At 64.2% G+C, this 11,888-nt stretch overlaps 2 protein-coding genes across 2 annotated transcripts in view; one reads left to right on the top strand and one right to left on the bottom strand.

The window, feature by feature from the left end:
* Window positions 1-3,042: 3,042 nt before the first annotated feature.
* RSPH14 (radial spoke head 14 homolog) overlaps window positions 3,043-11,888 on the bottom strand; it is a 48,559-nt gene continuing 39,713 nt past the window's right edge. Inside the window, exons 4-6 of the mRNA XM_036307425.1 lie at window positions 5,211-5,436; window positions 4,119-4,255; window positions 3,043-3,534 (exon numbers count right to left, since the gene is read on the bottom strand). Of these exons, the coding sequence (XP_036163318.1) occupies window positions 3,293-3,534; window positions 4,119-4,255; window positions 5,211-5,436 (605 nt within the window). The 3' untranslated portion in view covers window positions 3,043-3,292. The remainder of the gene's footprint in view (window positions 3,535-4,118; window positions 4,256-5,210; window positions 5,437-11,888) is intronic.
* The window catches only part of GNAZ (G protein subunit alpha z), a 34,432-nt gene continuing 33,351 nt past the window's right edge, over window positions 10,808-11,888 (top strand). Inside the window, exon 1 of the mRNA XM_036307424.1 lies at window positions 10,808-11,034. The gene's annotated coding sequence lies outside the window, so the exon portion shown is untranslated. The remainder of the gene's footprint in view (window positions 11,035-11,888) is intronic.

The following is an 11,888-nucleotide window of genomic DNA, read 5'->3' as shown; positions in this document are numbered from 1 at the left end:
CCAACCCTGCCTCTCCCAGGCGCCCTTGTCCTCGTGGGGAGACCGCAGGGGTGGGGCCCCGGGTCTCACTAATGAAAAGGCCCCAGTCACCCAGCAGGTGCCACCAGCCGCAGGGACAGAGCGGAGCCCACTCCGTGCAGGGCCACGCAGATGAGAGCGTCTGCTTCTGTACAACAGGACGCGTTCCTCCAAATGGCTCTCCTGCATAAACACTGACTTTCACTTCAGAGTTAATTTTGGCTTCTCGTCGCTAGATGCATTGGGTTTTTGCTTATGTTTATTTTACTGTCAGCATTTCCTTCCTATACCCAGCCTCCGCTTGCCTGTTCTCTCCTCCCGTTTAAATGTGCGGCCCTGCGGGCCAAGGTGCTGTGTAGCGTGAGCACCCCCCATGCCGGGCTCCTGCCAGTGTGTGCCCACGATGACCTCGCAGGCCCGCTGGGCGCATCTGCCTGTGGATGGGAATGTGGGCTCCTGCTGGGCCAGCGAGAGGCTCCCCTACCCCTCCGCACCGTCTGACTGCTGCGGGGCCCTCCCAGTCTGCCAGCCGTTGGGATGTTACTGGAGTTGGGTCCAAGGGCTAGAGTCCCTTGAGCTGTCACACAGGCCACTCCTGGCTGTGCCTGCAGGGCTCCCGCCTCGTCCTCAGACCTGAATAAAGGGTTTGTGCCTTTAGAAGACGTCTCAGTGCCTTGAAGTGATTTGGGAAGACACCAGCGTCACACCCTGAGGGTGCACTAGCACGGCCAGCTCCTCATCCCCAGCCTCAATCTTATTTTTAAAATATATTTTTATTGATTTCAGAGAGGAAGGGAGAGAGAGAGAAACATCAAGGATGACAGAATCATGGCTCACTGCCTTCTGCACGCCCCCTACTGGGGATTGAGCCCATAACCCGAGCCTATGCCCTTGACCAGAATCGAACCCAGGACCCTTCCATCTGTAGGCCGGTGCTCTATCCACTGAGCCCTCATTTAATTCTTCAGCTGCCATTTTTGAGTGCCTACAATATGCCAGATGCTGCAGGAAAACAGCTGTGAGCAGAGCACGTGGCCTGGGGGGAAACACCAGTGGACCTGGGATCACACAAGGCCTGCAGGCCAGGCCCCTCCCGCCTAAACAACTGCCAGCGCTCCGCGTGGCCTGCTGCTCCGCCGGGGGTGAGAGCAGGACACAAGCCACAGAAGCACCCTGTGGAAAAACGAGAATCAGCCACATTTCAGAGGAGGAGCCCGAGGCTCAGCCAGGGACCCTCGTACGTAGGGAGCGGGGTGAGGCCGGAAGCAGCTCTGCCGACACCCGGCCTTCGCTGGCTCTCCGCGCACTGGACGCTCAGGAGTGCCCCCTGGGCACTGGAGGAGGAGGCCGTGAGCTGGCTGACAGCAGGGACAGCCTGGGGAAGGCAGCGAGCAGGTGAGCCTGTGCGGGGTCGAGGGAGAAGAGCGGGCCTAGAAGAAGCCCCAAAACCCTGGTTCCCAAAGGATCCACCGGGGCAGAGCCCGATCCTTGGGAGGGGCAGCTCGACGGGAGGCAGCGTCCACGGCTGGGCCACTGCACCGTCCGTCCCCAGGAGCACGGGTGCCCGTGGGTGGCACCTTGGGGAGGCAGTGAGGGTGGAGCAGCCGCTGTGGTTGAGGCAAGGTGGGGACAGGAGGAATGGGCGCCCCTGGCGCTCCTATTTTCCTTTTCGTGGGGCCTTTTTCTGAGAATGTGGTTTCCCCTGACCCAGCTGGGCCCAGCAGCCAGTCCCTGCCCGGCCGGGGTGGCTCAGTGGTTGAGCGTGGACCTAAGAAGCAGGAGGTCACAGATTCCCAGTCAGGGCACAGGCCCGGGTTGCGGGCTCCATCCCCAGGGGGAGCGTGCAGGAGGCAGCCGACCCATGGTTCTCTCTCATCATTGGTGTTTCTCTCTCTCTCCCTCTCCCTTCCTCTCAGAAATCAATAACTTTTTTTTTTAAGCACACAAATGTGCCCTCTGGGACCTATTTAGGCTAATCCTCTCATTCCAGGGACACGGGCTTCTCTGTGTTTCTGGGGGAAACACAGGGAAGGCCCCAGGCACCGGAGGACAGCCAGGGTGCGCTCACTGGGAATGCCGGCTCGGCTGGTGTGACTGGGAGGAGTGGGCATGCCAGGAGCCGGGGGGTCCTGTCCCACCAGAAACGTGGCTGCTGGGAGGGGACAGCATGAGGGAGACCCTGGTGGAGGCAGGGAGCCTCCCAAAGCTCACAGGGGAAATGAAGGCTCCAGCTCAGCCCAGACAAATAAGTCCAGCCCTGGGCTAAGCTAAGCCTGCAGCTTCAGCAGAGGTCAGAGCTGGCTGGAGACCAGCCACCCCACCGAACCAGGCAGCCACGCGGGGGGCAGATTACGGGGTCCCCCTGCAGACCTAACCTCTCCCCTCCCCCCAGCTCTGCCACTGCCTCAGCCAATTTCTCTTTGGGGGAGCAGCAAACCAGACCTGGGCCAGGCCGACAGCAGGCAGGCTGGGTGGGGGGTGCCAGGAGGACCCCCTGCAGGAGAGGAGAATGCGGCTGTTCGGGAGGAAGAGCTTCAGGAGCATCGCCCGAGGCTCATCCGTGGGGGGGGCCGCGGACAGCGCACCCCCCAGCCAGAGTGCGCACCCGGTGACACCTTTTTTTTTTTTGGTTAATCCTCATCTGAGGATATTTTTTCCATTGATTTTTAGAGGAAATGGAAGGGAGAGGGAGAGACAGAGAGAAACATCGATGTGAGAGAAACATCAATTGGTCGCCTCCTGCACACGCCCCAACCAGGGCCCGGAACCTGCAACCGAGGTGCATGCCCTTGACCGGAATCGAACCCGGGACCCTTCCGTGCGAGGGCCGAGGCTCCTGGCCAGGGCTGGGGTGACACCTTTGACCTTCCTGCTACCAGTGTGGGGAGGGGGCAGACCTGGCTGAGCAAGGCCGTGCCCAGCCACACCCGTGGGCCTGGTCAGTCGGTGTCCAAAACTGGGGTAATGCCTGGTCCAGCTGTGTCCCCCCCCCAACTCCCTTCCCTCATGTGTTGTCCCTGGAAGGCTCAGTCCTGCCCTCTGCCACCTGCGACCTGGCCCTCTGGGCCGGGCATGTCCTCTTTGGCAGGAGAGAGAGAGAGAGAGAGAGAGAGACAGAGAGAGAGACAGAGAGAGAGACAGAGAGAGAGACAGAGAGAGAGACAGAGAGAGAGACAGAGACAGAGGTGTGATCAGGCTTCATGAACATCAGTGACATGCAGACCCGAGAGCAAGCGATCGGGCCCGTTTATTCGGGTCTGGCCGCAGGAGAGGCTCAGGGTTTCCACTCGATGACCCTGATGGCCACCTGGGCCGCCCGCTGCACAGTCTTGCTGGGGTCCCCCATTTCCAGGACTCGGAAGGCGTGCACGTGGGCCTTCAGGACCCTGCGGCCCTCGGGGGCCTCCGCCAGCATGGTGAGGGCCTTGACGGCGTTCAGGCGGGCCTTCTGCAAGGACGAGATCAGCAGACCCAGCAGCGAGTGGATGGCGTCCGCATCCAGGGCCGCGTACTTCCCTGTGGGTGACCAGCACCAGGCGTTCCCTCGGGGCCTCTGCCCACTTCCTCTCTCCACCCCCTCGCCAGGCCTCCCCCAGCCTCCAGCCTGCGTGTCCTCAGGGGAGGCGCTCCCTCGTTTACCCCCCCGCAGGCCCCTGCCACCCTTCTGCCTCCAGCCCAGGTCAGGCCCCGTCCTCTCCTGCCCCTCCAGCCCCCTAACTGGCCTCTCCCCTTCCATCCCGGTGGCTGTCCCTAGACACACCCCCCCCTTACAAGGCAACACAGTGGTCTCTTAAAAAGGAACATCCAGCCCCTCTGGGTGTGGCTCAGTGGTTGAGCGTCAACCCAGGAACCAAGAGGTCACCAGTTCGATCCCTGGCTGTGGGCTCGATCCCCAGTGTGGGGTGTGCAGAAGGCAAGCCGATCAATGACCCTCTCGTCACTGGTGTTTCTCTCTCTCTCTCCCTCTCCATTTCTTTCTGAAATAAAAGCTGGGCAGAGTAGCCAACATGCTGGCCGGCTGTGGTGACCCCCCACACACACGCCACTCCCACCACCTGGCCCCCACCCGCCCACCTGGCCCCCAGCCCCGGCCACCTCACCTTCCGTGGTCACCGTGGCGTACATGAGGGCCCCCGCGACGTTGGCCTTCACCTCCTCCGCCGGGTCCCTCAGAAGGTGCACCAGGATGGGGATGACGTCGTGCCGCCAGATCTGCTTCTTGCCCTCCAGAGGGATGCTGGGCCAGAGAGGGGACAGCTCAGGGGCTTTGCTCGGGTGGAGCAAGGGAACAGGACCTAGGGCCAGCCGAGGGGACAAGGCCTTGTGCTGGGACCATCCCTGTGGTCGGGTCTGGCCAAGGGCCTGGGCCCCAGGGTGCAAGGGAGCATGGACGGGAAGCGAGCCTCATTCCTACACCCAGACCATCTGGGAGCCTGGCCGGGGCCGCTAACGGCGAGACCACCCGGAGCCAGGGGGCGACGGAGCCTGGCCCTAAGGTATCACGGGAAGAAACCCGATGGACCCCAGCCCAACACCGAGGAGCAGGACCGGGGGTGAGGGGGGGACCACAGGGAGACTCGTTCTGTCTCCGTAAGAAGCCCAGCTGCCAGGACCAAAGCCGCGCAAACAGCAGCCACCTCGGGTGAGATGACCTTTTTGGTCACTTGTTAAAATATGTATTTTTATTCATTTCGTAGAGGAAGGGAGAAGGGGAGAGAGAGGAACATCGATGATGAGAGAGAACCATGGATCGCTGCCTCCTGCACGCCCCACACTGGGGATCGAGCCCGAAACCTGGGCCTGTGCCCTGACCGGGGATCGAACCGTGACCTCCTGGTTCACAGGTCACCACTCACCCCGAGCCCGCCGGCTGGGCTGTTCGGTCACTTTCAATCCTGGCATCGCAGGACGCTGTGAGCGTGAAAGTGGGGGATTCCGGGAGAGCCTCAGCCCACTGGCCTCCGTGGGGAGGGGTCCTGTGCATGGTGAGGTGGGGAGCAGCAGCCCTGGCCCCTCCCGCCCACTCTGTGCCAGAGGCACCCCTCCCTCCTGTGCTGCAACACCAGACAGTCTCCCCACGGACGGACGTGCTGCATGTCTCGGTGGGTGGGGGGGAGAGGGGGCAGAGCTCCCCGCTGTGAGGCCGCCCCGCCTGCCTGCCTGCCTGCCTGCTCCGGCTGGTCCCGCCTCACCTGACGGCGATGAGCGTGCGGGCGGCCTTGCAGCGGATGTTGTCGTTGGGGCTGAGCAGCTTGTCCTTGAGGAAGGGCACCACGCGGCTGTTGAGCGCCTCGGTGGCGTCCTCCTGCAGGCAGGCCGCCAGCGTGTCCAGCAGGATCTCCTGGATGTTCTCCTCCTCCCGGTGCAGCTTGCGCACCAGCGAGGGGATCAGGCCGCTGTCGACGATGCCCCTGGCCCCTGAGGGGACGGAGAGCGCGCTGAGGGGCCGCCCTGCCCCACCACGCCGGGGGTCACGCAGGGGCGAGGCCAGTCCCGCAGGAGGCTGTGGGCGGCAGGCAGGGGTGGGGTCCACGAGGCCCCCGAGGACCCGGGAAGGTACCAGCCTTTGGTCGCCTATAACAGGGGGCATCGCCCTTTTATTAAGATATATATTGTTATTGATTTCAGAGAGGGGAGAAGGGAGAGAGAGAGAGAGGGAGAGAGAGAGAGAGAGAGAGAGAAACATCAATGAGGAGAGAGAATCATGGATCAGCTGCCTCCTGCACGCCCCCTACTGGGGATGGAGCTCACAACCTGGGCCTGTGCCCTGATCTCCTGGTTCATAGGTTGAAGTTCAGCCACTGAGCCCCGCCGGCCGGGCGTGCCAAGGGTCTTGGAGTGTCCCCAGGAGGGGCTCCACGTGGCGTGGCTGCGGCACCGGCGCCGGGAGAAGCCCGAGACAGTGGGCCTGCCTAAGAGGGGCTCAGCCTGGCTCCTTCCAGCCCGAGTCCCTCCCGGGGACTGTCTGCAGAGGCTGCCGGAGGACCCAGAACCTGCTCGGTGGCACCCCCAGGGGCCCCGCTCCCACGTGCCCAGAGCAGCACTCAGGGGGCAGTGAGCAGGACGCCACCAGGGGGCACAGCCCTTCCCCAGGGCGCAAGGGCGGCCGTCACTGCCGCCCACAGCCCACCATGACCTGCCCCCCATCAGCTCCCACCGCGGCCCCGCAGAGGCCGCCGGCGGGCAAGCACCTCTCTGCCGCCTCCCCAGCTAAACCTTCTAATTTACTCCAGAGACCAGTAAACAGGTTCATTAGCCTAAAGGTCTCCAGTGCCAATTAGCACCAGCGTTTCCTCTTTGAAGGCATCCCCCGTCCTTTCCTCAAAGGACATCAAATGGCAGCCCGGGGTGAGGGATGCGGTGAGAGGGGCGACAGGCAGTCAGCGGGCGGCAGAGACAGCAGCGCCCGGGCCCCGGCTACTTCTCGCTGGGGTGGGGAGCAGCCATTAGCTCGCGGGTCACGACGCCAGGAAGAGCAGCTTCCTGATTGCTCGAGTCCAGGGCTTTTTACGATTTACTAAACACGGATTCCAAAAAATGCTTACGTTGGATCCTCACTGTGTCCAGCTGTGTGACCCTGAACAAGGCGCTGAGCCTCTCTGAGCCTGGCTTCCTCATGCCTACCTGGTGGTGGTGGGGGTGCGATGCCAACGGGTAGCAGGTGGGAACGGGCTCTGTGCAAGGACGGTCGCCGTAGGCCCAGGACAGCTGGCCCAGCACAGCAAGAGTCCCCCGAATTCCACCAACTCAGAGTCCCTGCCGCAAGCATGAGCCTGCGGGGTGTGTGTGTGCGGGGGGGCGGGGGGTAGGGATACACAGGCAGAAGCTGTACAGTCCCTGCCCCCAAGCCACCTCTTTGGACAGACCCCTGCCCAAAGCACCCCGAGGCCGCCTGCTCCTGCTGCGCTTCCCCTGCAGGCCCTGCCCACAGGCTCTCAGCCCAGCTCACAGTGGAGGGGCACCAAGTCCACCTTCCAAGAAGGACTCTGCTGGCTGCTGAGGGAGAGCGTCCTGGCTGGCACCTGAGCGAGGCTGAGGGGGCAGGGGGGATTTGTGCATCATCATCATCATCCGGTCAGGGCTTGACTGTGGCTTCCCATGCTATAGGGTCTGGCTTTCTAGGGAAACCCAGGGACAGCGGCTGCCGGAGCCATGGCGGGGGTGGGGGGGTGCTTGCGGGGAGGCGGTCGAAGTCAGAAAGTCACGATATTGGCCCTAGCCTATTTGGCTCAGTGGATAGAGCGTCGGCCTGCAAACAGAGGGTCCCGGGTTCGATTCCAGTCAAGGGCATGTACCTGGGTTGCAGGCTCCTCCCCAGCCCGGGGCCTTGGTTCCGGGCACATGCAGGAGGCAACCCATTGACGTTTCTCCCACATTGATATTTCTCTCTGTCTTTCCCTCTCTCTTCCACTCTTAAAAAATCAATGGAAACTTATCCTCGAGTGAGGATTAAAATAAATACAGTTGTGGGACTGGAGGTCGTCACCACCCATGCTCCCCGCCTGGATGAGGAAACCGAGGCCCAGAGAGGCAACTCACGTGCCCAAGGCCACACAGCGGCCGCTCCCCGGGCCTCCTTCCTCCGGCGTTTGTCTTGGGCCTCCGCCTGCAGAATGCTGAGCATGGGGGCCGGTTCGTTTTGAGACGGAGGGAGAAAATTAAAAATAAAACGCGTGCTGGGTGTGCCTCGCTACTCGTTCACTTAGCTGCTTCTCAGCTAAAAGGAGAGTCGGGGCCTGGCTATTTATAACTAACCCAATTCCGCAACGGCGTGTTCAAGTGTGTGTGCGGGGGGTGCAGAGACCCCGGGGAAACAAACTGGAGGGGCCCAGCTGGCCCCCACTGCCTGAGAATGGGCCGGCAGGGGGTGGGGGGACAGGACAGGTGGGGCACACAGCCACGTCCGCCAGCAGGGGACCATCGCCGGAGGCCGCAAGCCACCACCACCCGCCCCTGGGGGAGTGGGCAGACTAGGGGGAGTGTCCACGAGGACCTGTCCTTACAGCACAGGTTGCCACGTGTGTAGGTGAGGAATTCCAGGGTCCCGGGGGCCTGGTTGTGCAGGGAGGGAGGCTCGGGGAGCTGGGCCTTGGGGGGGCGGAAGGGTGAAGGCACGAGCCACCAGTGTTTGGGGAGACCCTGGTTCAGCCTGGCTGGGTGCGTTCAGCGGCTGGTGAGCCAGAAAGCTCCGCCGGGATTGAGGGTCACCACGTCCACAGGTGGACCCCCACTTCGGTTGTGGTTTGGGCATTTCCTGGGGGAGGGGTTCCCGCTGCCCCCGCGGGCTCTCCTCAGCCTGCTGCCCCTGCTGGGTTGGCGAGATGCAGCCAGGGGGGTTCGCCACCAGGGCCCTACCCCTCTTCCCACCACAGACCCCCGGGCTGTTGTCTTTGGTCCTGTTGTCCTGGCCAGTAAGGACTCACGACGGAGCTCTGGCCCTGCCTGGGGACCGCACATCTGTGCCAGACACCCTGGGCCCACCTCGACTCACAGTGACTCTCCCGTCCAGCTTTCGCCTTGTATGGCCCCCCTGCCCCGAACTCCTGGCACACCGACCCCCACCCCTGTGCCTGCCGTGGCTCCTGGGGTCCCTTCTCCGTCCTCGGCTTACTCAGCCTCGCTCCCAACGCACGACACATGGCTCACCATGTCTTCCTTCTCGAGACACGCCCTGCCCAGGGCTCTGGGCCCTTCACGCCCTGTTTCCTGGCCTCCTCTCCAGCTGCTCCTCCAACCGCGTAGCCAGCGCCACCCCTTTCTCCGGCACCTCCTCCGGCCCCCTGACGTCTCTGCTTTATTTTCTCGGGACTGACTCCTTGTCATCTTTGTCATCTGATTCTGCATGTTAGGACAACTCATACGGTGGGAGCATGCCTACTGTAAATGTAAAACAAAACGCTGTCTTCCTCCCCCTCAAGTTTAAAAAAACTAACCAGAGCCCGGCTGGCATGGCTCAGTGGTTGAGCATCGATCCGTGAACCAGGAGGTCAGGGCACAGGCCCGGGTTGCGGGCTCGATCCCCAGTGTGGGGTGTGCAGGAGGCAGCCGATCAACGGTTCTCTCTCCTCATTGATGCATCTCTCTCTCCCTCTCCATTCCTCTCTGAAATCAATAGATAGATAGATAGATAGATAGATAGATAGAGATATATACACATACATATATATACATATATACATATATACATATATTTTTTAAAACTAACCTTAAAACTCTCCAGTGGGTCTCAGGCCAATGTCCCCAATTCTACACACGCGCCACCCGCCTGGCATGACTGTGCCCAGCCCCGCCGCAGCCTAGTGTTAGCACATCCTCACACGCTCACTGGTCCTCTCTGGAGTCCGCCAGGCTTCACGCCCCTCCATGCTTCTCTCCTGCCCCCAGTCATGGGCACCGCCCCTCCTGCTGTCCCACTGCCCGGTGCTTCCCCGGCCACAGGCCCCAGGCCCCTGGTGGGTCTTCGCTATCAAGCCCCGAACAACTGTCATGGTGGATTATGTCGTGCTGCCCGCCTCTGCCCCGCAGACACGGGGTCCCTTTCGACCCCTGTCCCTTTTGACAGGCTGGGTCTGTCAAAACCCTAGACCTGTGCCTGGTGCACAGGAGGCCATCGATAAGGGCTGCTGTGTGAAGGAATTCCACCGCAGAGGAATCACACCAGACAGGTCACGGGATGATGCTGATGCCACGGTCGGTGTCCAGCGGGCAGAGCCAGATCCCCGCCTCTGTCTCCCGGCCACAGACCTGGGCTGGGGCCAACACCCCCTCTACCTCTGCCAGCGGTCAGCGCCAGTGCTCCCATGCCCACGAGTGGGTGCTCCTTGTAATATGACCATGACGGTGTACACGTAAAGCGACAAGGTCAGAGTTGGCTGGCAGCGCCTGCACTTCACCAAGCGATGCTCTAGGAGGGACAAAGCTCAGCGTTAGGATGATGGAGAAGACAGCATTTAAGCACAGGAGTGGGGGGCGGGGCGCTCCTGGCGCTGAGGCCCACAGACGGGCTCTCGGACACTGAACACAGAACTGGGCAGGCTGCCCTCGGGGGCATTTTGCTGAGCAGCATCCCGTGCCTTCTACACGGGGACCCCGGCCCTCACTGGGCTGGCTCCCTCCCACCGCTCTGGTGGGGGGGGGGGGGGGGACACTCCTGGGCCCTTCTCCCCCCCCCCCTTCCGAGGCAATCCATCTTCCGTGGTCAGGACTGCAGGGGCCCTGAAGAGCTGGGTGGGCGAGCAAAGACGACTGAGCCCATCGCTGCACAAGCCTCGCGGGCGCAAACCTTCAGGATGTGCACGCACCGTCCACACATTCTAGCGGGTTGTCGCGACAAGTCAGGGAAGCGGGCGCCACCAGCTCCACTTGTAAAACGGGCCCTGATAGGTCAGTCGGTTGCCCAAGGTCGCGGAGCTCAGCAAAGGCCAAGCTGGGTGTGGACCGGGGCCGGCGCGGGGCAGGGGCCATCGGCCGCTCCCAGGCTCGGTCTCCCGATCCGCTAGAGGCAGGGCCACTGGGTGGGCGCCTCGGGGCAGCCGGGTCCCAGGGATGCCGGCGCCCGCAGCGTGGACGGGGTGGCGGCGCGCGCCCAGCTTCGGCCCCGCCCCTTCCGGCCGCCATTGGGCCGCGGAGGCGTCCATCAGCCGCTCGTACCCAATGAGCAGCGACCCAACGCTGCTGGCGGGGCGGCGGCGCCCGGCGCGTTGTCAGCGGCGGGCGCGCGGCACCCCCGCCCGCGGTTGCCTGGCAACGCGCTGCGCTCGCGGCTCCGCCCCCTGCCGGCGGCGGCGGCAGCGCGGGGCGGGCGGACCCGCGGGCGGCGGGCGGCGCGGGAGAGCGGGCGGGCGGAGGGAGCCAGGGCGGCTGGAGTGTGTGCGCCGCCCGCGGTCCGATCACGTCCCCGCACGGGCGCTGCCACCCGCGTCGTGCGGATCGAGGGCGCCACGGCCCGCGCTCACTACCCCGCCCGCCCGCGCCGCCCGCAGCAGCTCGGCGGATGCTCGGTGCTGCGGCCCAGAGGTGAGTGAGTGGACCCGTGGCCCGGGAGTGCGGCGCAGCCTCGGGGGGCCGGGGGCGCGGCCGGGGCATCCACCCCACCCCCACCCGGGGCCCCGCCCGGGCCTTTGTGCCGGGGATCCGCCCGAGGTTGGGGGTGCCCGATACGGCGCCTGGGATGCCCGGCTGGGGTGGGGGGCGACGAGGGCGGGGATGCCAGGGCGGTGGCCAGGGGGTGGCCGCGGGCCCAGCAGGTGCTGGGGACGGGGTACCCCCGGGCCGGGGAGCCGACGGGAGGGGGCGGCTGCGGGCCGGGATGGTGGACAGCGGCCGCTGGGGTGCCGCGCCGCCCACCCCCCGCCAGCAGCCGCTGGTGCGGAGCAGGGGCCCGGCGACCTGCGGGCGCGGCGCTGAGGCTGGGTCTCCCGTTCGGGGGAGCGGGGAGGCGGCGACCGGGGCGGCGGGTGCGCCAACGCGGGGCCTCGGCGCAGACGGAGGAGAGGGCCCCGGAGGCCTGGGCCCGAGCGCGGATGGCTCTCGGCTCGGTGATCGCTCTTGCAGCGAGCAGGTTGCTCCGAGGCGTTCAAACGAGCAAGATGAGTATGGACCCGCTGCGATTTTTGCTACGTTCCTGGCTCAATATTTTTTTTCCCTTAAAAGGCGGTGGGGGTGTTTCGGGGGAGGGGTGCGAGCGCCTCGGGGCTGGGGCTCGCGATCCTGCGGGAGATCGGGAGATCCGAGGGGGCTCTGCCTTCAGGGCGGCGCTGCGCCCCTGGGTGACGGCAGCAGCCCGCCTGGGCCTGGAACCGGGGCTCTCGGTGACCGGGATGGAAAGGCGGCCGCGTCCGAGGATGCAGGGACCCGCCTGGTGCCTGGCA

Source organism: Myotis myotis, unplaced genomic scaffold (assembly GCF_014108235.1).
Source record: "Myotis myotis isolate mMyoMyo1 unplaced genomic scaffold, mMyoMyo1.p scaffold_m19_p_47, whole genome shotgun sequence".
Taxonomy (NCBI): domain Eukaryota; kingdom Metazoa; phylum Chordata; class Mammalia; order Chiroptera; family Vespertilionidae; genus Myotis; species Myotis myotis.
The sequence above is the reverse complement of the archived record's forward strand: the minus strand, read 5'-3'. Positions and strand labels throughout refer to the sequence as shown.